The 25,679-nt window shown below is 47.1% G+C and overlaps 1 protein-coding gene across 5 annotated transcripts; it reads left to right on the top strand.

Moving 5' to 3' along the window:
* Positions 1-1,528: 1,528 nt before the first annotated feature.
* MKRN1 (makorin ring finger protein 1) lies at positions 1,529-25,383 on the top strand. 5 transcript variants are annotated; one of them, XM_045191135.3, is made up of 9 exons: positions 1,535-1,614; positions 3,422-3,669; positions 10,301-10,429; positions 18,652-18,881; positions 19,298-19,530; positions 22,424-22,638; positions 23,407-23,517; positions 24,070-24,208; positions 24,574-25,383. In XM_045191135.3, the coding sequence occupies exons 2-9, from the start codon at positions 3,503-3,505 to the stop codon at positions 24,784-24,786; spliced, it is 1,437 nt and encodes a 478-aa protein (XP_045047070.2). In that variant the 5' UTR covers positions 1,535-1,614; positions 3,422-3,502; the 3' UTR covers positions 24,787-25,383. The 5 variants fall into 5 exon arrangements, with proteins under 5 accessions (XP_045047072.1, XP_045047070.2, XP_045047071.2 ...); XM_045191138.3 differs by lacking the exon at positions 1,535-1,614 and adding an exon at positions 9,972-10,111 and having other exon boundaries at positions 3,533-3,669; XM_045191137.3 differs by lacking the exon at positions 3,422-3,669 and having other exon boundaries at positions 1,529-1,614.
* Positions 25,384-25,679: the final 296 nt, after the last annotated feature.

Raw genomic sequence — 25,679 nt, 5'->3', positions numbered from 1 at the left:
CATCCAAAGCTGTCGAGGATTTTTGTGAGTTTATTTGAACCAAACCGATGACAATTGCCGGGAAGCAAAATCTCCATGGAGAAACGCCCTGGAAAATGGCGGTTCTGCACCCTATCGTAGACATTGCCATCGGAGAAGGCGTGATCGGGGTACTTGAATTCCACAGGTCACAGATTAGGGAGGTGGGAGAAACCCCTGGGATAGGACAAAAGGTAAAATGATGGACACATACGTCTTTTACATAGGTGGGTAAAGGATAGTTACAATTGACAATTAACATAACAATAACAATACAGGGATTAGTGGACTCTGCTCTGGTGTGTTGTGCCTGGAAGGGTACCCAAAAAAGGGACATTACCTTGACATTCCAAAGGCTTGTTTTCTTAGATGCAAAAAGACAATAGACAGGCTTAATTAAGGTAAAGATGGCCTTTTGTTAGGGAGAAATACTGGCCAGGAACTGCTTTTAGTTAGAAAGTTTTAATTCCAGACCATCCTCTGTGGTTACCTCAGGTATCTGAGTTTGTAAGGCCGCCACGCATGCCTCCCCAGAGTCTGTCGGGGTTCACACATGGCCCCCTTTTGTCCACACGTTTGTGAATGAAGAACTGCGTGGATTGCCCTTGTGCTGAACTTCCCTCTGTCATCTAAAACAGAGATGATTCTTTGTTTAGTTTGTTCCCCTGCCATACAAAACACCATCATTCCTATTGGTATGGGTGGGGAGCCAGGGCATAGTAAATCTCTTAACATCAGATAATTCTTTTCATTCATTGCCCAAATATTATCGGGCACACACTGTGCACCAAACACTCTCCTGGGTGCTTGGGATACATCGTGTTGACACAGAACGTTCGGATGTGTACAGAATGTTGTCAGGATTTATTGGAGGCAACCTGACAACAGTCGCCAGGAAGCGAGACCTCAGATGCTCTGGAGAATGGGAGCTGTGCAGTGTGCACTTGAAATTCGGGAGGGAACAAAAGGAAGGTGGGAAGCCGCAAGGCGGGACTGGATTACAGGAGTTAACAAGATTATGTGCTCTCTTGAGGGTGGTTACACCTTCAGGAGTATTACTTCCAGTAATTCAAAGATGTGTTCACTTAGATGCACGAGAACAATGGGCTGGCTTAGAAACCTTTCACTAAGGTAGTTATGGGCCTGGGTGTGACTACCCACCAAGGTCTGCCCAGTTAGGTGGCCCTGTGAAGAGACTTTCCATACCCCTCCCCTTTTAGTCCACGACCTGAACAAAACAGGCGAGGATCCTGGCCCTCCTCGCAGGGCTCTGAGTAGAGGGGTGACAAAAGAAATAGAATTCTGAACTCAGCTTGGTTGGGCCTTGTGTTCAGTGGCCTGATCGCTGCTGGGCCCTCAAGCTAGATCGTGGCCAGAACAGATTGTGCCCCACCCTCCCCTACGCCCCAGGGGCGCTGGTTCCTGGAACGGCCCATTGCCCTGCCCCAGGCAAGCAGGTTAGGCTTTGTCCTCTTATATGGGGCAGGTTACAACCCAATCCCCCATCCACCTTTCCCTCTCCACACCTCTTCAGCCGCCTTCCAGGTGGCGCGGAGGATACCTGAAGCGTCTTTGCCTCCTTCCAAGACCAGCTTGGTATGTAAGTTCCCGTAACAAGTCGATAATCACAGAGTTGTCAATCTCTTGGGTCTTTCAGCCCCGGGATTTACCTAAGAGTTTGGGGACAGCTTTGGGTTCCATCCTCCCTCCATTTTAGGGCCAGGTCTGGATTATTTCCAGCGTTTGGGCCCAGGTGTGTCTTTGAGACTCCAGTCTTTCATAACCTCCTGTGATCCGCGCCGAGGGCTCTGAGCTGGGCGCCGCTGTTCCTGCCGAGGGCAACGGCAAAGAGACAAAAAGAAGACATGATCTACGAGAAGAGTTTCCTAATAGAATTGTTTTTGGTTTTAAGTGACCCCTTTTCTTAACGTAAAAGGTGAAAGTGCTTTTCCTCTCCCCATTAAAAAAAATTGACTTATTACTTGACTGGTGATACCTAAGAGATTGTCTACCAGAAAGACACCTGTAGTCAAAAAAAAAAAAAAAGTTAAAAACTGGAGGAAGCAGGGGAGACCACGAAGGAGAGGAATGGGAAGCATCTTGGAAAGGGGGTCCTTCTTTGGGGGTTGAAGCTCATGCTGGGTGATTCTGGGGGAAGAGAAGGCCACCTCTGGGTTGGGTTCTGTCAGGAGGTGGGGGAGGACAGTTTAGGAACTGGGCGTCTCAGCAATCTTGGCGGAGGTAGGAGGGAAAATGAAGTAAAAAAGCTTTAATTGCTCACAAGAAGTCATTGTTAGTCATTTTGCAGCCTTGATGTGGCCTTGGGAGAAACATTGTTTTCTGTCGGCTTTGTGTCTGTTAGGCGCGGGCACAGCGTGGTCTGATTATCAGGGGAGCAGAATTTCACTTTCTCAAGGTAACAACTACAGAAGAGTAGATTTAAGGGTTTAATGAAAAACTGCTTATGGAAGCTCAGGATTTAATATGCACCATCTGAATGGGTATTCATGGTGAAATAGGATTGGAAACATTTTAATTTTCATATTTTTAAACATACTCTTAAAAGCTGGGATATTTCGGACACCTTTTGTTACTATCTATTAAATATTAACTGCAGCGCGGAGCACGGTGGTCAGTGATCGGGGTTTTACATGGACTCATTTAATCTTCTCAATCATCTGGGTTATTGTAGAATTATTTATTTTTTTAGACTTGTTTTTAGAGATAAAGAAAGGAGCGCTAAGAGGTAAGTTAACTTGCTCAAAGACAAGGAGCTAGGAACGGGAAAAGCCGGGGACCTCGGGAGATGGGACTGCAGATTTTGCTGAGCCACGGGGCTAGTCTCGGGCTTAGAGATCACACCTTCGATGGGGGGAATAAGAGAGGACATTTACTGTTCACTAGGCTCCAGGCACTAAGCTCCGTGACTGCCATGCTAGTCTTCCAATCCTCACAGTAACCCCATGAGAGACAGGGAAACTGAGCCTCAGAGGCAATAGGTATCTAGCCCAAGTTCACACTGCTAGTAATTGGTGGAGCCAGTACGTGGGAAAGTCTGAATTTAAATCCAGATCCCTAGTCCCCGCTCGCTCCCAGCCACTTCACTGCTTTAGCTCTGCTGGGAAGCAGGGCCCAGGGTGCGCATTCTGGGAATTTGGTCCTCGGATCCCTGGCAGGGGGCGGGGGGGGGGGTAGAGGGTGGGGCCCCCCTGGCGGCGCCCGCCCCCGCCCCGCCCCTCAGGGGCGGCGGCCCCGTCCACCAATCAGAGGGCGCTGGAGGCGGGCCCCGGGCGCTCCGGCTCCCGCCCGCAGTTCGAGCGGCGAGAGCGCTCGGAGACGCGACGCGGTGCCGAGGGGAGCGAGCCGGCGCTTCAGTCTCCGTCCTCTCCCTTCCCCTCGTCAGGCCGCCTCGTCCTGCCCGCAGCCGGACCGGAACTATGTGATCCGGAAGTTCCGGTGCCATTGCTGTGTGGGATAAACAGTAATGGCGGAGGCTGCAGCTCCCGGAACAACAGCCAAACCATCAGGAGCAGGAGCGGCGGCGGTGGCAGCGGGCTCCCCCACCCCTATCCCCACAGTCACCTCCCCGTCCGCGGGGGCGGGGGGCGGGGGAGGCATCGGCGGCGGCTGGACTAAACAGGTCACCTGCAGGTGAGACGGCGCGGGGCCCGGCACCGGCACCGGCGCGGGGAGGGGGGCCGGCACCGCGAAGGAAGGGGCGGGCGGAGGAAGCGGGTGCCCGGCGTTTCGCCGCCGTGGTCTCCCCGCCCGCGCTGCGTCAACCCCCGCCGTCCGCCGAGGCCCGGCGCGCGCGCCCCCGCCGCCGCGCCGCCCTCCCGGCTCCCGGCGGTGCGGCGCGTCTCCCGGAGGGAGAGGGAGGGGGGCTCCTCCCTTCTTTCATTGTCGCCGATCCCTCGCCCCCTGCCTCCCGCTCCGCGGGCTCGAGACGGGGTGGCTGGTGTCGCCGGGAGCTGGCGTCCGCGCGAGCCCGCCGGGCCGGGAGCGCCGCTGCGGGGCCCGGCGAGGTGGCCTTGCCGCGGAGCCCCGCAGTCGTGTCATCCGTTTGTAACGTCTGCTCGCGTCTCCGCGCCGTCCCCCCCCCCCCCCCGAAGTATTTCTTCTTTGTATGTTTATCGAGGTTGGTGGTTCTGAGCTTTGTCTCAGAACGCAGTGCCGGGCCGGGGGCGTACCCTTCGCCTTCAGGTTTCCCCTCTCCGGGCGGAAGGTTTGTTTCCTGAAACCCACGCCTCTTTCCTGTGAAGGGGATCAAAGACCTCGCTCCCGGAGGGAGAGGTTTTATTTTGGTTTCGTGTGTCAGATGAAAATGTTTTTTAAGAATAAGTGATCAGTGGATGGCAGTTATATGAACGTGTATGCCTATGTTAAAAATGATCAAGTTGTACATATAAGGTTAGGGCATTTGACTGGATGTTATACTTGGATTTTTTTTTAATATGGGATCAGTAGGAGTTTAGAAGCTTTCGTTTGCGTGAACGGAAGCGAAATTCCTGTTTTTATCGGCGTGGGATAATTTATACGGAAAGATACTCACACAACTCACCGCCCTAGTATTAGCAAGATTGAAGCCCTCCCAGTCTTTAATTGGACTCAGTTAATGCATGAGTGATAAGCTTAATTGCGTTTATTTTCAATAACGGGTTGGAGAAAGCAGGCGCTGTTTTAGGTGGATCCTAAGAAGGGAATCAAGTGCCCAAATGCTGTATCCCCCCAGTGAGAATTAAAAAATTCCCATTCGTGTAACTAATTATTTGAATCTTTTTTTCTCTTTACAAGTTGTGGTTGTTTTATATGTTCTAGTCGAATTCTAAAAATAAAAAAGGTAGTGTAACCACTTCACAGCCGTTCACCCTGCAGTCCCGTCTACATCCCTGCACTGAAAGTTACCTCCCTTGAATGCGTGGCCTCTTTAAGGACCCGGTACTGTGCCTCCTTTTCCCTCCGTCCCCAATTTAAATGCGGTCCGGGAAGCCCCTCAACTACCTGACATACTCATTGTCCCCTGTGTCTGTAACTTGAGCCCAGCTCCCTGTCTCTGCACAGAAGTCATTGTCCTTCCTACACTTTACTCACTCCGCTGTCGGGGACTTTTCCTTGTTGTGTTTCCCCTTTTCTGGTTCCTCACCCGAAACATCAGAATTCAGAAGAGAGCTGACCAAACTAACCATTGCTCTTTGCCCTGTGTTTAGGATCTTGGGGTTAATGAAATATTCTAGACCAGTAGGAATTGTTTGCCTGTGAACCAGTTGACTTATGTATTTAAGTTTACGTAGCTGAGGAATCTAATAAATGGGGGAAAATACTTTATAGGCTTACATATGCAGGGGTTTGTTTTGGATTGTTTTTTATATTTTAAAAATGCAAGTTAGTTGATGTGTCTTGGGATTTAAAGCTTGACATTGTTTTCAGTTTTTCTAGGTACCGTGATCTTGAACATTTTTACTGAACAGAGGAGTTTCAAATCTTCACTTACTCTAGACTGGAGCTCTCTGAAAGCAGGGCTCTGCTTTACCACCCTGTCTGTAGGGCTTCCTCAGTACCCGGTATACTCAGGAAATACTTGAACTGATGTCGGTAAATCCACACCTGATGTTACACACGTCAGTACGCACTAGTGAGAGTCGTCTGCTTTCAGCTTATAAAAGAACACTTGTAACTTTGCAGAGACAAAGGGCTTACTGGGACACGTACATGTCTTACTGGGAACCCTCATTCAGTCACTCAGTAAAAAAGCGCTACCGCCAAAGACGAGAGAGTCCCGGGTGTTAAAGGGAGTGCAGAAATGCGCTGTGTCAGGAATGTCGTCAGTGTGTTGGAGAGCTAAAGCTTCTTTGAAGAAAATGCAAGCTAACGATGTGCGCCAGAGTTTGTGCCCATTCCCCTCATGTATGGGATGTTGACCGAGGCTCTTTTCTTCAGCTAGAGTATCATCTTAGAAGTTCGAAGTTGTTTGGATGATGGCTATTTGTACTTGCTCAGGATCCATCTGTATTGTTGGGTACTACTTTCTTAATAGTTCTCTTGAAAATCTATTTCACTGTGTTTTATTTCTGCAACGTAAGAAAAACCTAAAACCTTTCCCAAGGAACTGTATTGTGCTGCCCCCACCAGGTCATTTTTCATGCCTTTCGTTAGAGGAGTCCTGTGAAATGGAAATGCTGTGGCTTCTGGCTTCCGAGTTGTGACTTGCAAATGGTAATTGGAGGTGCAGTTAATATAGCTTAAAAATGGAGGAAATTCTTCAGAAGGTCTTTATCCAACCTCTGTAGTGTCTGTAGTTGAAATTCATTACTCACAATTCTGTAGGGGTTTTGAAGGGATGGCACTGAAAAAGCTACCCAGCTCAGGGAAAGAAGAGTTCACGTGCTGCTGCCCTGTCTGGTTACTTTCTAAACAACCGCATACAGGTCTGTAGGAGATAAAAGCAGAATACAGCGTGGTTCTTGACCACCAGGAATTACAAGCTAGTTTGAGAAACAGGATGCATAGAAAAAAAGATAATTATCAAAGCAAGAAATGTAACAGCAGATTAAGTGATTAAAAGCCAAGTTAACTAATATTCTGTAATTTCTATAAATTCCCAGAGAGATTATGATACCTAGAGGTGTGGGGAGGGAGCTCGGTTCTGTTATTGTGCCCTCCCACGCTACTGTTGGGTTTCTTGTAATGTATCTGGGGGACCATACTGAGGTACAGCAGTAAGGGGATTCTGGTCCGTTGTATTTGTCTTTATTACTGGACAATGTCTCCTTGAAGTCATAGAATCTTAAAGATGGAAAGAACTGTATGTTATTTTTTAGAGAGAGAGGAAGAGAGGGAAATAGCAGTTGGCTGTCTCTTGTACTCGCCCTGCCCAGGGACCTAACCCACAACCTAGGCATGTGCCCTGTCCGGGAATCCAGCCAGGAATCAACCGGTGACCTTTCGCTTTGTGGGACGCTGCCCAACCAGCTGAGCCATACAGGTCAGGGCAAGCTGGAAGGAACTTCAGAAATCAATGGCTCAGCCTTTCACGGACGGCAAGTTCAGTCTGGGTAGTGGCATCAGGAGAATTTGAATGGTGGCTTCTTGGTGGTGGCATTTAAAAACAAAACAAAAGCACCTATTTTGATTGGTTTCATTTTGGGGAGAAATTCTTGAAGTGGGTTGCCTTTTTCTTTTATCTGTTCTAACTTAAACTATCTTGTCAATCTCTTATGGACTTACACAGAGATGGGTTGGCGAGAAGGGATTTTACTGTGAGGGCTGTCTTCCATTCTGGGCATATACCAGCATTGTTAGCATCCCTGCGAGACAAAAGGCAAGAACCTAAAACCCAGACCGGGCGGACCAAAGAGCCATGTGAAATGGCGGTTGATGTTTGGCAGTGACTAATTGGGGCTTGTGTTCTAGTGTTTCTGTTGCTTCTGCAGGATCAGGGGACTTCGTGCCCTGGAATTCCTTCAGCGATGCTCACTGTGGACCTCAGCAACTTCTGTCATCGCTGAGTGGTTCTGCTTGCAGTCCTCACGCGGAGCCAGATCTGTGCCAGAGTGTTGTGCGTGTATGCATTTTGTCAGGAATGTGCTGGAAAAGGTCATAACTTTGTCTTCTCTGGGCTAAACTCCAGTCACTTAGAATCTTCTTGTGGCATGACGTACAGGTCTCTTGAATGTAATGTTTTGAAATTCAAATCTGATTGCTGACACTTCTGCTGAAATCCTTACGATGGGTTCTTACTGCTCTAGGATAACTTGGCTCATAGCGTCCCGCAGAATCTTCCCTAGCATGGAGCCCCATCCCTCCCCAAGTTGGCCCCTGCTCTCTCTTCACTCCTGTCTTGTCATGTGCTATGTTACTTACGCTCTTGGCAAAAAGGGACGATAGGCCGTGCTACACTGTCCCAGGCCAGCCAGTCTATTTCACTCTTCTTCCCTTTTGGGTTCTAGAGAAGCTTACACCCATCGTGGATGTCCGAAAGCAATACTGGTGTAGGTGTTGCAAAAAGTGGGAAGGGAAAGTGCAGGCATTAGGGAGTTGAGGTCCTTGAAGCAACTGATTTAAGAAACAAGGTTAAGGTCAGCAGCTGTCAACAGTGATTCCTGGAAGACATAATTTGACATAAAGAAGAGCATCATAAGCCTAAGTTATGCAGTCGTGGAATAAACGTGACCATAGTGGAATCAAGAACAAAGCTAAAATTCCAGGTATTGTGCCTGAGATGGATCTCTGGGGGGGGGGGGATGTGTGTGTTAATCTTCATTGTATTTTTTATTCCCATTTAGTCCCCTTATGCTCCCCTCCCCCCAGTAGGTAGATATATATACGCACATATGTACATATATATATACTTTGTTGTTTTTTTGATATATGTATTAGTTAAAAGATTTTTTCTTTTATAATTCAAGAGAGGGGGAGGGAGCATGAGAGAAACACTGACGGGTGGCCTCTTGCATGCCTCCCGGCCAGGGACCAAACCCACAACCCAGGCACGTGCCCTGAAACAAACTGGGGACTTTCCGGTTTGCAGGATAACAACCAACCAACTGAGCCACACTGGCCAAGGGAGCTGGGTAGGTATTTGATCAAGCCTTAAAAACACATGCATCTCTAGCTTGAAATTAACCCCAAAGAAACAATGAAGTTACAGACACTTGTGTAGAATGTGAGAGTGGATGTGTTCCCCCTCCGCCCAAGGAGGGGGGAGCAGAAAGCAGCTGTATTCAAACAGGGACACAATTTTAAATGAATGCCCTGTTTTCAACTGTGGATACTTTTGTAGATACTTACAAGAATGATTATGCGACAGTGGTTACAATGTAATTATCATTGACTTGTTTTGTTAAGTGTTGATCTCTTCACTTAGGCAGTCAGGTAATTTATCTGTTGGTTCAGTGGTGTAGCTGGAATTGGGTGATAGAGCTCTCAAACAGCTGCAAAGCTTGCAGGAAGTAGTCCTGTAATTGAGCAAAAATTCCAACCCAAATTCAATTAAGTTAAACCTAATAACAATTGAGAATGTTCTTTTATTTTGTTATAGATTGCAGTCTTAGGGCATTTTAGGATCTTGAAAATAACTTTCCACTGGAATGTTACTCCTTATTTCCACATTAGCTACTGTGAATATCCGTGTAAGTAAAACGTTCACTTTCAGGAAATCTCTCAATAGGACCGTCTACATTTTAATTGGGAGCGGCCTTGTTTAAGGCTGCTTTGGTAACTGAATCTATTTTCTATGTATCATTCCAATCAGTGGGCAAGTGGAATGTGCTTACTGATATTCTATCTACACCAGCTGAATGGAGGTGCATATTTGGGTAGGTGTTGCCTACCAAAATTAAATCTTTATAGCCCTGCTCGAGAGACTAAAAGACCCTTGTTGCTTCCCTAATCTGCAGAGTGACTTACAGAAACATGCAGGTTGCTGCTTGCTGTAACACGCCCACCCCGTCCCAGGGTGCTGCTGGTGCTGCTGGTGCTGCTGGTGCTGCTGGTGCTGGCCCACCCGGGACCTACTGAGTCACGCTCCCGTACTTGGATTATGGAGACTTCTAGTTAGTACACGTGTACTCCGTCAAGGCAGGGGAGCAACGGTCTGCTAGGTGGAGAACATGAAGTGATATCCCTTTGTGTCTACTTCAACAGCAAATTTTGCTTGTGTTTTCACATGTGTCTTTTTTTTTAAGAGAGGGGAAGGGAGGGAAAGAAACATCAATGTGTGGTTTCCTCTCACATGCCCCCCACTGAGGACCTGGCCCGCAACCCAGGCAGGTGCCCTGACTGGGAATCGAGCTGGCAACCCCTTGGTTTTGCAGGCCAGCACTCAATCCACTGAGCCACACCAGCAGGGGCCATGTATGGCTTTTAAAGAATCAAATGGTTTCTTAAAGTGAAATGCACAGTAGCCTTGACCTTGTTCAGTTTCTGTTGTTTTTCTTTTTCTTTTTTACATCCAGAGCTGCTGTTGTGGCTGAAGTTAGTGAAAAATAGGAAGGTGATCCCCACTGGGACTGTAACAGGAGGACGGTGGTCAGACTTAGCCCGGAGAGGCGTGACAGCCTCACGGTTAAGTCTAAGCGGGGCCACGTGTCTGCAGGTAGCCTTCCTGCTGTACCGTAACGGGTGACTCGGGTCATAGTCTCGTTCTCCTTCCTTTGTGTTCACTTGGCGCGTCTATGTAGTACACACGGTGCTAGTGTGTTACTGGTGGGCTGTCTGCTCATGAGTTCTTTGAGTGTTGCCTGTCACCTGTTCTCACCCCTCTTCATGGCTCTTTGTCTCGCAGGTACTTCATGCACGGGGTGTGTAAGGAAGGAGATAACTGCCGCTACTCGCACGACCTCTCTGACAGCCCGTACGGGGTGGTGTGCAAGTATTTCCAGCGAGGGCACTGTATTTACGGAGACCGCTGCAGGTGAGGGGTGTTCACGGGTCAGTTTTGTGGGGGGGGGCCGGGTGGGAGAAAAAATGAGTAATACACGATCCCAGCAGCTTTACAAAGTTTTAAGGTTTGAAAAGGACTTTGTTAGGAATGTTAGTGGAAACATATCTCTCACTTGGAGGGAATATATTTTTACATTTTGCAAAAAATTTGTGGTACCATCCTAGGTTTAGTTAGTGCCTGAGGAGCGAGTTCTACAGACCTGGTGAGGAGGCGTGGTGAATGTGTTTGCCCACGGCATTTCCTTCTTACACCGAGAGTGAGGGGCCTATTGGACCAAACAGGGCTGCTTTCAGTTGTCGTCAGTTACTACGTGTTATGGAGGGAAAAGGGGTCACAGGCATTAGTAGTGTATTAGGTTGCACGTCACAGGCACTTGTCATTCCAACTCAACTTTCCCAACCACCCCTCACACACACTTCCCAAGCTCCCCAAACTAATTAAAGCTAAAATTCAGAGAACATGCTCCAAGAATGTCTGTAGTATCAAGAATGTTAGAGAACCAAGAAGATTTAGTTAATTAATCTCTAGTATTATTATTCATTGAATTGGTACCATAATCCTGTTAACTTGCCTCAGAATTCGGTAGAGCTTTTATGTTCCTGGTTCAGAAAATATCTAAGTGTACTAGTCATTTATTGATGTTACGCAAATGATCCCCAAATTTGGCAGATTAAAAGCAATACAACGATACCGGTTTCTGGGGGCCTGCAATGTGGGAGTGGCTTCACTGAGTGGTTCCCGCGCGACTGGGGCTGGAGCGTCACCTTCCAGGTGACCGTTAGTGGGAGAGTTTAGTTTAGCTCCTCACTTCCGTGGACCTTTCCCCATGGCCTCACGCTGGACAGGTAGCTTTCCCCAGAGCAGGTGGAATGGGGGAGCCAGCCAGGACAGAGTCACCGTGGCTTAGACGGCCAGTCTCAGAAGTCACACACTGAGAGTTCCGCTGTGTTGTCGATTACAGGCAAGTCACTAAATCCAGCAAGAGGAGCGGGATTAGGCTCTGCGTTTTTTGGGGGGGAGAGGGACAGTGAAACTCACAGGAAGGGCTTAGGGTAGAAGAGCAGCGAGAGCCTAGGGGGGCTCCGCTCTGGAGGGAGGTGCAGGTGCGGACTCACTGAGGGGAGGAGTCACGGTGGCTGAGGTGAGCCAAGGCGGGGCTGCTGCTGTTAGCTCACCGGAAAGTCAGAGGGCTTTGGAGACAGATTCAGGGCTGAGCCAGGAGGAGATGCAAGCCTGAGAGGGAAGAAAGTGTGGGCGGGCTCCAGAGGGACAGTCCACTGGCCCCCACCTTTTGAAGGGAGGGGTGTCAAAGAATTGTGGACCTTTTAAACCTTCACACTAGGTAAGGCATTTTGGCAATGTCATAGCTGTTTTAGTGTCCTATTGTCAAAAAAGAATTGTGGTGGGTTCAAATGCTTACAAGACAAGAAATGATTGATGAGTGGGATGTTAATGTGAGGTCACCCCATACCTCTTTTCCCAGGAAATCGGGTAAGAATAGAGAAAAAGAGAAGGTTCTTTTCATATGACCGTAGGAGCTTAGAAATGGAACTTCTGGTATCTGAGTTTAACAGTCAGTAATTTGCTCAGTAATTTTTCTCACTGATACATTGGTGGAAAGAAAAAATGACACTATCAAAAAAAATCCTGATATGTCTTTTTGGAGTCGCAGCGTTAAATAAAGGTGGGGAAGAGCTGTTAGAACTCCATTCTACTCTGAGCGGGCAGTTCGTTGTAATGGGACAGTCTCTGCAGGTTCTCCCAGGTCAGCTTAACTTCAGGGGGGCTGGGTTTCTTGACTTCGCAGGCGGTTGAGAGTCTTGTGAACCTCATCTAGAGAGAGAGGACTCGAATGTTGCTGAGAATGGAGATGAGGCTCTGAGGTGCCCAGCAGAGAGACCAGAGAACAGACTGCCAGAACAAACAGTGTGGCTGGTTACAGACGAGCCTCTTATTTCAGAGGTGCTACTTACCTGATTAGACCCTATAGGAGGAATGGGTGGGAAATGAGGTTAAATTGGCCCTGGCTGGTGTAGCTCAGTGGAGTGAGCACCAGTCTGCGAACTAAAAAGGTAGCCAGTTCGATTCCCAGTCAGGGCACGTGCCCGGGTTGCTGACCAGGTCCCCAGTAGGGGGCGCGTGAAAGGCAACCACATGTTGATGTTTCTCTCCCTCTCTCTCCATCCCCTCCCCTCTCTCTAAAAATAAATAAAATAAAATCTTTTTTTAAAAAAAGGTTAAATTGAAGAAATTTGAGCTAAGGCCTAGACTCTGTTATCAGCTTGCTTTTCAGACAGCTCTTGCCAGCCCCAATGGCATTCCCTAGGACCAGGGACAGAATCTGCCTTCAGCCAGACTGTTCAGTGGCCTGCCTGGTTGGGAAAACAAATGATAGGTGCCCTGTTTGGGGGTGACTCTGACTTTTAGGCAGGTGTGAGCGACCTAAGGAACTACTTTTTTTCTCTTTATAGTAAGGGTACAGCCGCTCTTTGGGGATGACCCTGATCTGAGCTGGGTTAGAGTTCTTAGGGTTAAGTGAAAGGAGCTAGGGAGACCCGCGTGCTGGTGCTGTGCCTGAGCGGGGAGTGTGGTGACAGTCGTCTAGGACAGGCTGATGTAGGCGGTTGTACAAGCTGATCGTAGACTAGGTAAGGAAGGAATCTCAGGGGTCCGGTTCTGTGTGTGTGTTAAAAGTAATGCCTAGGCCCTTACCCTGCTCTTCATTCTTATCTATAGGGATCTTTTTATATGACTCTGGCCAGTGCACGGGGTAGTTTATCATGAAAGATCGCGTCCTAGCTCCAACAGTTCAGAAGTGGTACCACCCAGTATTTCATGCTGGTGGTGCCGCCTTGTGAGCCAGGTCTCATAGCTTTGGACTGTTGTGTACCTTGTGGGACCTCTGGCATCCTTTGTCCCCACCCACTAAATGCCCTTAGGACTCCCAGGCATTGTTTCTGAACGCACCCCTTGGAGGAAGGGGCTGTATGGCCTTGGTTGATGACGGTTGTGGAGGGGTTTGCCTGCACCTACTAAGTCGTATAAAGTAAAACCTATACAGGCCACCCTGGCTGGTATGGCTCAGTGGATTGAGTGCTGGCCTGGAGACTGAAAGGTCGCCAGTTCAATTCCCAGTCAGGGCACATACCTGGTTGTGGGCCAGGTCCCTAGTAGGGAGTGTGCGAGAGGCAACCGATTGCTGTCTTTCTCGTACATCAATGTTTCCCTCCATCTCTTTCTTCTTTCCTTCCCCTATCTCAAAAATAAGTAAATAAAATCTTTTTTAAAAACCCTATACAGACAGACCTTTGAGTGATTGGAGCAGGGGGAGTTGCAAGCTGACCAGAGAGAAGAGCGTCCCGCTCAGAGGTAGAAGGAGCGCTGGTTAAACGGCCTTAGATAGAAATTGATACTGTATATAGCAAGGTTTTCTCTGCAAGACCTCTGAAATAAAAGCTCAATATTTGTTTCAGTGCTACCTCAGCATTAATTCGTCACTTAACACTTTGACTAAAAGGGCAAGTGATTCTGTGATAATCCATTAAACAATAACTGTAACAAAGCCACTGTCCTGGACGGTGAAGCCGAGAGATGTGAGAATCCTCTTCAGCATGGTAGGCAGACTTTGTCTACAGGGCCAGAAAAGAAAGACTTCTAGCTCTGCAGCCATGGGTTCTCTTGCAGCACAAAAGGAGCCATAGATAAGGCATGTAAGCTGATATATTAGCTAGGACTGGAACAAAATTATTTTGGGATACTGAAATTTGAATTTCATGTAATTTTTATGTGTCATCAAATGATTCCCCCCGCCAACCATTTAAAATGTCAAAACCAGGGGGAGGGGGAAATGGAGACATCTGTCAACAATAACAGTAAAGAAAACTATTTAAAAAATTAAAATGTCAAATCCATTTATAGCTGGAGTTGCGATTTGGCCTGAGGGCCTTGGTGATCCCAGCTCTTAAAGGAGTCCGTGCTTTACAGGATTATGTTGTAAAGTAAATGTATCGCAGTGCCATTGGCTAATCATACAAGTTTCAAGTGTACAGCATTACAGTTCCTCATCTGTGTACTGCATTGTGTGCTCACCTCCCAGTCTAGTCCCCCCATCACCGTGTACTTGACTCTTGAAGCCTGTTTTTTAGTAAACACCTTTCAGAATTGGAGTCCTGCTTGCCTTTTAAAATTTTTTATTTTATTGCTTATGCTATTACAGTTGTCCTGTTTTTCTGCCTTTGCCCCCCTCCACCCAACAACCCCCACTCCCTCCAGCATCCCCCACACCATTGTTCGTAGAGAGTCTCTATCTTTACCCTTTGGCCTTTTAATAATGATGTGTCTTGGAGTGGGCCTCTTCGCATCCATCACAATTGGGACTCCCAGTGCTTCCTGCACTTGATGTCTATTTCCTTCGCCAAATTAGGGAGGTTTTCTTTCACTGTGTTTTCAGATAGATTCCCAGTTTCTTGCTCTTGCTCTTCTTCTGCCACCCCTATGAGGAGAATGTTGGACCTCTTAAAGTTGTCCCAGAGGCTGTTTATACTCTCCTCATCATTTTGGATTCTTTTTTCTTCTTGTTGTTTTGCGTGATTCTTTGCTTCCTTAGGTTATCAAATTATTGGTTTGATTCTCAGCTTCATCCATATCTACTGTGGTTTCACTGTAAATTGTCCTTTATTTCAGTCAGTGTATCCTTCGTTTCTGACTGGGTCTTTTTTATGCTGCTGAGGTCCTCACTAAGTTCCTTGAGCATCTTATAACCAGTGTTTTGAACTCAGCATCTGATAGATTGCTTATCTCCATTTCATTTAGCTCTTTCTCTGGAGTTTTGATCTGTTCTTTCATTTGAGCCATGTTTCTTTGTCTGCTCATTTTGTCAGCATCCCTGTGTTTGTTTCTATGTATTAGGTGGAGCTACTTTGACTCTGTGTCTTGGTAGTGTGGCCTAATGTAGTAGGTGTCCTGTAGGGTCCAGTGGCACAGCCTCCCCTATCGCTCAAGCTGTGTGCTTGAGGTGTGCCCTTTCTGTGGGCTGAGTACACCCATCTCCTGTGGTTGAGCCTTGGTTGCTGTTGGCAGGTCAATGGGAGATATTTACCCAGGCCATTCAGCTGCAAGGACTGGTTGTGACCACTGAGCACCAACCTGTGCCCTCTGTGGAGGATCAGCTGTGCAGGGGCGGGGTGGTGGTGCTCCCACATGGTCTGTAGCTCTGCACTAGGTGCACTGGCCCTGGGGTTTCCTGGGTGGTACAGGCCAAGGTCAGCCCCCATCTGTGTTTTCCCCAGGGCCACCCTGCCTGAGCTGTTAAGCAATTTGAGATGCCTGCTAGTTGTGCTGGGCTTGGAGACTCCCAGGTGAAACCAAACTGAATCTAATCTGGCTGCTGCAAGTGCTGGGGCCTGGGGCCTGGGTCCAGCAGCCAGCTATTGCTTACTTGAGAGGACTTAGGAGCAAAGACCAGCCATTGTTATGGAAAAGCAGCTTGAGTGGGCCCATGAGCTGGGTGGGGCAGAGCCTCTGGGGATCTCCAAGGGCATTAAACAGAGTTAGCTAGGTTGTTGGAGTCTCAGATGTGCACCAGCTTGCCTGCTCTGTGTGGAGAGGGTTTAGCAAAGGGACGATAGCCTCTGCTCACCTTGATGCCAGACACTTGAGTTTCTCCCTGTGTACCATTGGTGCTCTTCAAGCTGCTACCCTAGTGCGGAAGCTCAGAGGGAATGAGTCTGAGTAGGTGAGTCTCTGTGCTTCTTTGAGAGGAACTGCTTGGGGCTCCAGAATTTTCTTCTATCAACTTGGTCCGTGCTGGTTTTTGCAGCAAGTTGTGGGGATTTATCTTCCTCACACTAGAATCCTGGGCTGGGGTGCCTGGAGTGGGGCTGGGTCTCCTCACTCCCAAGATATCCCTCCTGAATTTTTAGCCCCCACACATGGGTGAGAGACCAGCTGACTCTGTATTTGCACACCTCCTACGAGTCTGAATGGATGTGGTTTCTTTAATTCCGTTGTTGTCAGACTTCCATTTAACTTGGTTTCTGGTAATTCTGAATGATGGTTATATATTTTAGCTGTAATTTTGATGTGGTTGTGCAGAGATGTCTGCCTATGCCGCCATCTTGATTGGAAGTCTTTGTGCATGCTTTGTCTTGTTTGTACTTTACTTTTACTAGTGCGTACGAATCTTCACTTCAGAAACACATTTCACATAGATCTGTGCTGCACTAAGGGAATAACTTTGCCTAAATAGGCAGACTTGAGAACATATGTTCTTTAATTTCTTAACCTAAGTTTTAATACTATATTTTTTCTTCAATATAATTTCTTAGAATAAAATTGCTTTTATTTAATATACATCCTTTTTTAGAGGAAGTATTTTTAAAAATTGATTTGAGAGAGAGATATCATTGTATTCCACTTATTCATGCATTCATTGGTTGCTTCTTATATGTGTCCCACTGGAATCGAACCCGCAACCTTGGTGCATGGGGACAACATTCTGAGCTCGTAATTATAAAAAGTTAATATTTAAGATAGATTTGTATTTGATAGCCAGGGACCTCCTTTTCTTCACGTTTGACCCCTTAGTTGTGTAGGAGGTGGTACAATTCTTAGATTCTTCTGTATACCCATAGAAAACTGGAAGGTTTGAAGACGAGAATTTATGTACAGGGGTAGACTGTCTAGCTGGCTAATATTCTGTGCTTTCAAAACTTGTCCATCTTTCCAAAGGCGGGTCTCTTCTAACTTAAGGTTGTGAAAATTAAAATATTTTTCTGAAATCCCCTTTCAAGTCAGAGAATTACTTTGAAAAGTGAGATGGAAGTGTGTGTGATCGTGGGAATGTGCTCTGTTCTGGTCTCCTACGTGTAGCTCTTGAACACTTGAAAATGTGGCTAGTGCAAGGACCAAGGAGCTGAGTTTTAAATGTCACGTGAGTGTAAATAGCTAGCTGTGTGTGGCCAACGGCTGCCATATTGTGCAAAGCAGCTTCAGAGTCGCACTAGACCTAGGGCGCCACTGGTTTGGCAATTAGACCTCTGTGTTGCCCTAACACGATGAAAGGCGGCTTCCTTCACACTCTCGGATGGAGTGAGATGGTAAACGTGGAAGCATGTCCCTGGTCGCTCTTCCCCTCATCCCTCAGTTTACATGACTCCAGGCCGAGGGCTCGAACGCTGCCAGCCTTTGTAGTTGATAGCTGTGTGCTCACATTACTTGCCCCACAAAGCAAAGTAGGTTACTTAAAGCTCGGTAGGTATACGGAGATCTGAGGTGATACAATGATAAAAACCAGCTCAGCAACTGTTAGGTTTCTCTTCTTTTTTAGATGTAAACAAAGTCATAACAGCTTACAGTTACCGCGTGCATCTTCCTTGTGTCTGAATTGCTCAGCATAAAATGCTCCAAGAATTCTGAGGATTTCCTCAGGCAGAAAGTGGCTTCTTGAAAGAAATGCTTTTTCCTTATACATGGAGATGTGGTTTAATGATACTTTACAGATGAAAAGGAGGCAAGAATTTGGAAAAGGAAGCTATTAGGTCAGCGATTCTCGACTGGTGTCAAGGATTTTTAAAACCAAGTGATTCCTGACCGGTTAGTCAGGGGCCTGACCTCTTTTCCCTCAGACCGGCCAATAAATGACAACAGACATCCAGTGTAAATGAGTAAAAATCATACCTAGTTTTTGATCAGGTTAGCCCAATTTATTTTGGCATGCCGCAGAATTTTGGTTATTAGTTCGTGTGCCATGAGGTGGGAAAAAGGTTGAAAATCGCTGCATTAGGTAATGGCTGGATTAGGAAAAGAAAGTACATAATTGTGTCTTTTGTAAATACTGCCTCTTTGAATAATGGGAACATTTTAATTTGTATGTTGGTAAAAACACCCCATGTTTCTACTTGAATTTGAAGGCCAGCATTGCTTTAATCAGTCAGCCCGTTTTGGCCACACAGTTGCAAGTGTTGTGTCCCCGGTCTCTGACTTCGCTGCTCAAGTGCGGTCCCTGTGTGCGCATCACGTGGGGGGCTAGTTAGACACGCAGAATCACGGGCTGCACTCCAGACTTGAAGTTGAGTGTCTGCCTTTGAGCAGTTTCTCAGGTGGTTCATACGCCCGGCAGTTTGAAAGGGGCCCAAGGACAGGAGCGGGCTTTGGTTAGACAGTGACCACTCACTTGTAAATTCTCTTTTTAGATATGAGCACGGCAAGCCGTTGAAACAGGAAGAAGCGGCCACTACAGATCTAACTGCAAAATCATCCCTTGCTGCTTCCTCCAGTCTCTCGTCAGTAGTGGGACCAACTGTTGAAATGAATACAGGCGAGGCCGAGTCGAGGAGTTCAAACGTTGCAACTGTAGGAGCAGGTTCAGAAGACTGGGTGAACGCCATCGAGTTTGTTCCCGGGCAGCCCTACTGTGGCCGTAGTGAGTATTTGGAAGAAGAAAAAGTTAAGAGGGCCAGGCGGTAGTTCCTCAGCTAGCTGAGTCCTCTCAGCCTTCTAGTTGTCAGTCTTCACATGTAGCTCGATCTTCCCTGGCTCGCCTGAGGCTTACGTGTGGAGTGAAGGAAACTTTTCTAAAGTCCCAATAATATTGAAAACTGAAGCCTCCCCTTTTATCCCTACAGTAGTACAAGAGCTACATAAACGCCCCCCCTCCCCTTCTTACAAGCCTAATATCGGAAATATCAGCCTTAGAGAAAGTTCACTTCTTCCAGGAGTAAGGAAATTAATGTAGTGTTCGGAGTTCATTGAAGTTCTTCTTAATTAGGTTCTCAGTTACCTGATAGGTTCTCCGCCATATCCGTTTTGGACCTTTACCACCCTCTCAAACATTTTCAGCTGCCCCTTCTTGCACTGAAGCGCCCCTGCAGGGCTCAGTGACCAAGGAGGACTCGCAGAAGGAGAAGGAGCCGCCAGCCGGGGACACGGAGCAGCAGCTGTGCCCCTACGCAGCAGTTGGAGAGTGCCGCTATGGCGAGAACTGTGTGTATCTCCACGGAGACCCCTGTGACCTGTGTGGGCTGCAGGCCCTCCACCCCATGGACGCGGCCCAGAGGTCACAGCACATAAAAGTGAGTCTTCAGGGAGATACTGTGTTAATAGGGTGAGGACTGTATTTTCATTTGGTGAAGTGAGTGGTTGCTTACCAGCAAGTAGGGATGTTTTCTTTCCTGGGCTTCAGTGCTTTATCAAGAAGTCAAAGACCTCACACTATGAGCTTTTTTCCTCCTTTTGAAAAAAATAACAGCTTTTCTAAGATGCATGTTTTCAGTTTAATATATTTACAGAGTTATGTGACCATTATCACCATTCTATCTAAATTTAGGACATTTTCATCATCCCCAAAAGAAACCTCATACCCAGCCCTGGTTGGGTAGCTCAGTTGGTTAGAATATTGTCCTGATACGCCAAGGTTGTAGGTTTGATCCCCGGTCAGGGCACATACAAAAATCAACCAGTGAATGCATCAGTAAGTGGAATAAGAAATTGATGTTTCTCCTTTACTCTCTCTATAAAATCAGTAAATAAAAGATTTTGAAAGAGAGAAAATGGAGATGATGAAAAACAAAGGAAACATCATACCTAATAGAGTCTTGGCTCTATCATTCCCCCTTCTACCCTTCCCTGGATCCTGGCAACAGGTAATCAATCTCCTGTTGGCATGGATTTGCCCAGTCTGGACCCTTCACATCAATGGATCGGGTGTGGCCTTTCCTGCCTGGTTAAACATTGTGAGTGAAGGTCCGTTCATGTCGTAGTGTGTAGAGTCCTTCATTCCTTTCTGTGGCTGAAGAATAACCCCCTGGATGGGTAGACTCAGTCTATTTTTCCATTGTTGGCTGATGGACGTTTGGATTGTTAACCTTTTGGCTGTTAACACCCTGTACGTTCATATTGGTACGTTTTTGTGCACATGTGTTTTACTTGAAGTAGACTGGCTGGATCATGGTAGGTGGCCGTGCTTCAGATTTTGGGCACCGGTCAAGCTCTTTCCACAGTGACCACCCCATCTTACATTCCCAAAAGCAATGGGCAAGGGTTTCAGGCTTTGCCTTTAAGCCCATTTGCAGCATGGAGTTTTTATTGTTATTGGGAAGACACTGTATTACAGACCCTATATTTACCTACTAGAGCAAGGTGTTGGTAGTCATTATCATCTCTATTTAATTAAAGTTCAGTGCGTTGTTGGGGAGTGAAGCATGGTTTAAGACAGGCATTGTTTGAGCCCTGCCTTCACAGAATGTTGGCCGTGCGGGTTCATCGGCAGGCTAAATTCCTTTAAATTCTCTATATATTGGGGGTGCTAATGCCTGCCTCTTAGGATTGTTTTTAATAAAAAGTTTAGGAAAAGATAAAATACACTAAAATGTAGTTACGGGGGATTGTGGGTGACTTTTTTATTGCTCTTTTGCATTTTCTACAATTAGCATGTTTCTTGCAGATAAAGTTTGTAATGCAATGTTATGTCAGCTATACCTCAATTAAAATAAAATCTGTGTAATGTCCGCACAAAAACTTGCGCATGAATGTCCATAGGGGCGTTACTCATAATAGCCCCAAGGTGGAATCGACAGAAACGGCCATCTGGCGAATGGATGGCTAGATTGTGGTCCATCCGTGCAACAGAACGTTACTCAGCAATAATGAGAAGTGAATACTGATACATTCTGCTGCACAGGTAACCTGGAGTATGTGCTGAGTGAGCAAAGCCAGACACCAAAGGTTATGCATTTATGTGAAATGTTTGAGTAAGCAAACTCCCAGGTGGGTAGTTGCCAAGGACTAAGAGGTTCGGGGGGAATGAGTGACTGCCACGGGTATGAGGTCTCTCTTTGGGGTAATAAAAGTGATTTGTTTGTTTTTTTAATTTAATCGTTATTGTATTTTTTCCCAGTACCATTTAGTCTTTCTGTACGCCCCCGTCCCCCCCCCTCCCCGCAATCACAACACCGTAAACGTGTTTTTTAGTATCGATGATGGTGATACACAATCCTGCATACACCAAAGGCCACTTCACTGTACTCTTTAAATGAATGAGTTATGGTATGTGAATTATGTCTCTAAAGCTTTTTTTTTATGTGCCTGGCACATAACCATCACCCAATAAATTATTTTCTGGCAGGTTATAAATTAGGGCCTTAACCCTAACTGCATTTTCCATCTAGAAACCAGAAAAATCAAACTTAGCATGAGCAACTGTTTTGTTTTGTTCTGTTTTTGTTTTTGTTTTTTTAATTTGTTTTTAGAAAGGGGGAAAGGAAGCAGAAAGAGAGAAAGAAATATCAATGTGTGGTTGCCTGTCATGTGGCCCCTACTGGGGACCTGGCCTGCAACCCAGGTATGTGCCCTGACTGGGGATCGAACTGGCAACCCTTTGGTTTTCAGGCATGCGCTCAATCCACTGTGCTACACCAGTCAGGGCAAGAACAACTTAAATATATTTAATGAGAATTTCAGCAGGGGTTGAGCTACAGGATAGAGAAAGTTTGGTGATTCCCCCCCCCCCCCGCCCCCCAGTTCCTTAATTTGAGTCCATACTGTGTGACTTTATAGTAATGTAAAGTCCCAAGCTGTCAGTGTACCTGAACTCACTTGTGAACAAAATTGTGCTTTTTATTTATTTATTTTTTTTAAGATTAGGGAGAGGAGAGGGAGGGAGGGAAAGAAACATCAACGTGCCAGAGATACATCGATTGGTCGCCTCTCACACGCCCCCAGCTGGGGTCTGGGCCCACCACCCTGGGATGGGTCTTGACCGGGAATTGAATCTGCAACCCTGTGGTTCACAGGCCCGCACTCAGTCCACTAGCTACACCAGCCTGGGCCAAGGTTGCTCTTAATGCAAATTGGGAACATCCTCTTTTCAGTTGACTGGTTCTCTAAACTTGAGTCTTTAACTGTCGAGGTGAAGTCCTGCATCTTTCGGTGGCTCGATCACACTTCTCACCTCTCCGCTTTTGTCAGTCTTGCATTGAGGCCCACGAGAAGGACATGGAGCTCTCGTTCGCTGTGCAGCGGAGCAAGGACAAGGTGTGCGGGATCTGCATGGAGGTGGTCTACGAGAAAGCCAACCCCAGCGAGCGCCGCTTCGGGATCCTCTCCAACTGCAACCACACCTACTGTCTCAAGTGCATCCGCAAGTGGAGGAGCGCTAAGCAATTTGAGAGCAAGATCATAAAGTGAGACTCCTCCCCAGTCTTCGTTTGTGCTTTCTATTTGGGGAAGAATTTAGTATCTTGTGCCAACTTTCAACCAGATGGACCGCATTTAAATGCATGCATTTTACCTTGAAACTGGGGTATTCTTCTAATTGGGATTTCTTCTTTGTATTTCAGCTAGCTTCTAGGTTAGTTGGTATATCTACTTTTATTTGGATGAGGAAACCCTATGTATCAGTTAGTAGAATCTTCGTGCTTTTTCTGAGGAGATCGTGTTGAACGGATTAGCCTGTTTAGGCTCGGTGAACAGACTTACCTAGCTCTGAATGTATGTTCCCTGACGTTTTACATCTTCCACTTTCCTATTCCATCCATTAAGCTAGCCAATGGTCCACCACCCTTTAAAGATTGTTCTCATAACTGAACAAAAACGGCATAACCTAAACAGAGCAAAGTTACAAGAAATAAATTTATTTCAACGAAAGAAAAAGGAGTCTGTGTGGAATGTCTTCTTTTGTTGTTTTTTTAATGTAAGACCTATTTTTAATGAACTGGCTAGCCGTTGAATTGAATATATATGTACATGTATATATATATGTATGTAAAGGAGTTTGTCTTGCCTCAAAAGAGTGGCCATTTGTGTGGCAGAGTTTGGAGCCCTTTCAGGAGATGCCCACTTGCCTTTGAGTTAATAAGCCTTTAAATCTGGAGGGGACACACCAGGGTGTGTCCTTGAAGAGTGGGCCTGTGAAGGGGAATTTGCATTGCAGCCTGTTCATTGTTTCCCAGGTCCTGCCCCGAATGCCGGATCACATCTAACTTTGTCATTCCAAGTGAGTACTGGGTGGAGGAGAAAGAAGAGAAGCAGAAACTCATTCAGAAATACAAGGAGGCAATGAGGTATGAGCACTGCAGCCTTTTCTTAAGCTACGATCCCAACGGAGCTTGGGTTCACTTTGGAAAGAACAGTGCTGCATTATATACTCCTACCTCCTTCCTACCCTTTCTTTTACTTCCCAGTACAGTGTATTTTGTCACCCTCGGTAACACCCGTTACGTGTCTGGCTGTAATGCAGTCCCTGGTGTTCGTGCCAAGGGACTGCGTTATGATGAGGCCTGGGCTGCCGGTGGCCGCAGCCCCATGCCTGGGGCTCTGCCTTGTTCCGAGTCCGTGTCTCAGGTTGTCCTGTGTTCTTGCGTGGGGGCTTGCCAGGTCTCCTCTCTGCTGGATCTGCAGTAGTAGAGCTGCTGAGCAGCGTAGCCTTGGTCAGAGTATCTGTTTCTAGTTAGCGTTTCACGCAGTAGCACACAGACCTTTAAGAACACACCGTGGGGGGGGCTGTAGACTGACATACCGGTTCTATCCCTCCCTGTTTAAGGAAACCCTGGATGATAGTCGCATACACACCTGAAATCCACTGTGAATAAGGGTTGCGATATTTTCCTTTCCAGCAACAAGGCGTGCAGGTATTTTGATGAAGGACGTGGGAGCTGCCCATTTGGAGGGAACTGTTTTTACAAGCATGCGTACCCTGATGGCCGTAGAGAGGAGCCACAGAGACAGAAAGTGGGAACATCAAGCAGATACCGGGTAACTCTCACTGTTTTTTTAAAGAAGGGGAAGTACCACGCTGTCAGTTGAGTCCTGCACAGATTGGGGTGTAGGGGAAGGAGAAGATTAACGCTCAGGTCTGGGAGCGAGACTAGAGTATTAAAGCAGGAAACCAACCTCAGAAAACTGGGAGGGATGCGAAAGGAAAAACTAGAATGCTTAAAGCTCTAGCCTAAACCTTTTTGCCTCGAGTAACCAGAGGGGAGGAGTTGGTAAAGTGGAAACCCTAAATGAGAAGTCTGGTTCGTCTGCCCTCTGGTGTGCTGGGCGTTGTGCCCTAGAAACAAGAGACTAGAAGATACTGCTCGACAGTGCCCTCCCTATCATGGCCTTGTTTTTTACAGGCCCAACGAAGGAACCACTTCTGGGAGTTCATTGAGGAAAGAGAGAACAGCAATCCCTTTGACCACGATGAAGAAGAGGTTGTCACCTTTGAGCTGGGCGAGATGTTGCTTATGCTTTTGGCTGCAGGTGGGGACGACGACCTGACAGACTCTGAAGACGAGTGGGACTTGTTTCAGGATGAGCTGGAAGACTTTTATGACTCGGACCTATAGCAGCTGTGCGTGGCCTGCGGACGGGCCTGCCGAGCCTCGGACGGGCTGTGCCTCGGGCGGCGGGGCGGTGCCCACGGTTCTCTCTCGGGCAGGCCTAGCCACTCCAGGTGCTGTCGGAATAACTTTTACCCAGGGCCTGTCTTCTCAATCCCTCACCTTTCCCCAAGGAGTATGTTTCTCTGGTTAAAAAGTTGCAAAAATAAACCTTAAAGTTAGTTTTTTTCGTAACATTAATTTAACTGTCAGACAGTGTAGGTTTGTCGCATCTGTTTTCAGCCAGATTCACACAGTTGGAGGGTCCTGTCTGTGGACCTGCTCACACTCATTCTGAGGACCCCGGGTTCAGAAGTCACACCATTGGCACTGCTGTGGCGTCCAAGAATAGGGGTGACGGGTGAAGGATCTGGACTGTGGCGAGTGGCCTTCAGCTACAGGCTGAGAAGGCCCATCCTTGAGGTTTCCGGTGAAATCTCCCGCCTGTGTTTTTACATCTGTCCCCTTCCCTGCAGTTCATCCCTGCCCGCCCCATGTACTTGTTTTGTGGTTTGGTTCTCTGGTTGAATTGCACGCAAGTAATAAACTACTGGGTAACCATCACCAGGTGTGAATGTGTTTTGAGATTTTTTACTGTGTTTATAGTATGCTAGGAAAATCGGTACAAACCACATATAAAAGAAATGCAGAGTTGGAGGTTGACTCCCAAGAGCCATCTGACTCGGCACGTGTGAGAGTGAGTGTGTGGCTAGCTGTTCATCCCTGCACATTGTGGTGTTCTTGGCCTTCTGGAAAGCCTAGCTGTAGTGGTTCTGGCCCAGTGTGGCGCACTGGCCTCGCGGGACATGGCAGTGGGTTGGTGGCTGTCAGTAGAGCAGTGCTGGCTTTGTCTGACTGTA

Source organism: Desmodus rotundus, chromosome 6 (genome assembly GCF_022682495.2).
Source record: "Desmodus rotundus isolate HL8 chromosome 6, HLdesRot8A.1, whole genome shotgun sequence".
Taxonomy (NCBI): Eukaryota; Metazoa; Chordata; class Mammalia; order Chiroptera; family Phyllostomidae; genus Desmodus; species Desmodus rotundus.
The sequence above is the reverse complement of the archived record's forward strand: the minus strand, read 5'-3'. Positions and strand labels throughout refer to the sequence as shown.

Bases quoted from the DNA above. Each gene is read 5' to 3' on its own strand.
- MKRN1 (XM_045191135.3), top strand. From the start codon at position 3,503: ATGGCGGAGGCTGCAGCTCCCGGAACAACAGCCAAACCATCAGGAGCA. The intron at 19,531-22,423 runs GTGAGTCTTCAG...CGCTTTTGTCAG, and splicing joins AGAGGTCACAGCACATAAAA to TCTTGCATTGAGGCCCACGA. The intron at 24,209-24,573 runs GTAACTCTCACT...TGTTTTTTACAG, and splicing joins GAACATCAAGCAGATACCGG to GCCCAACGAAGGAACCACTT.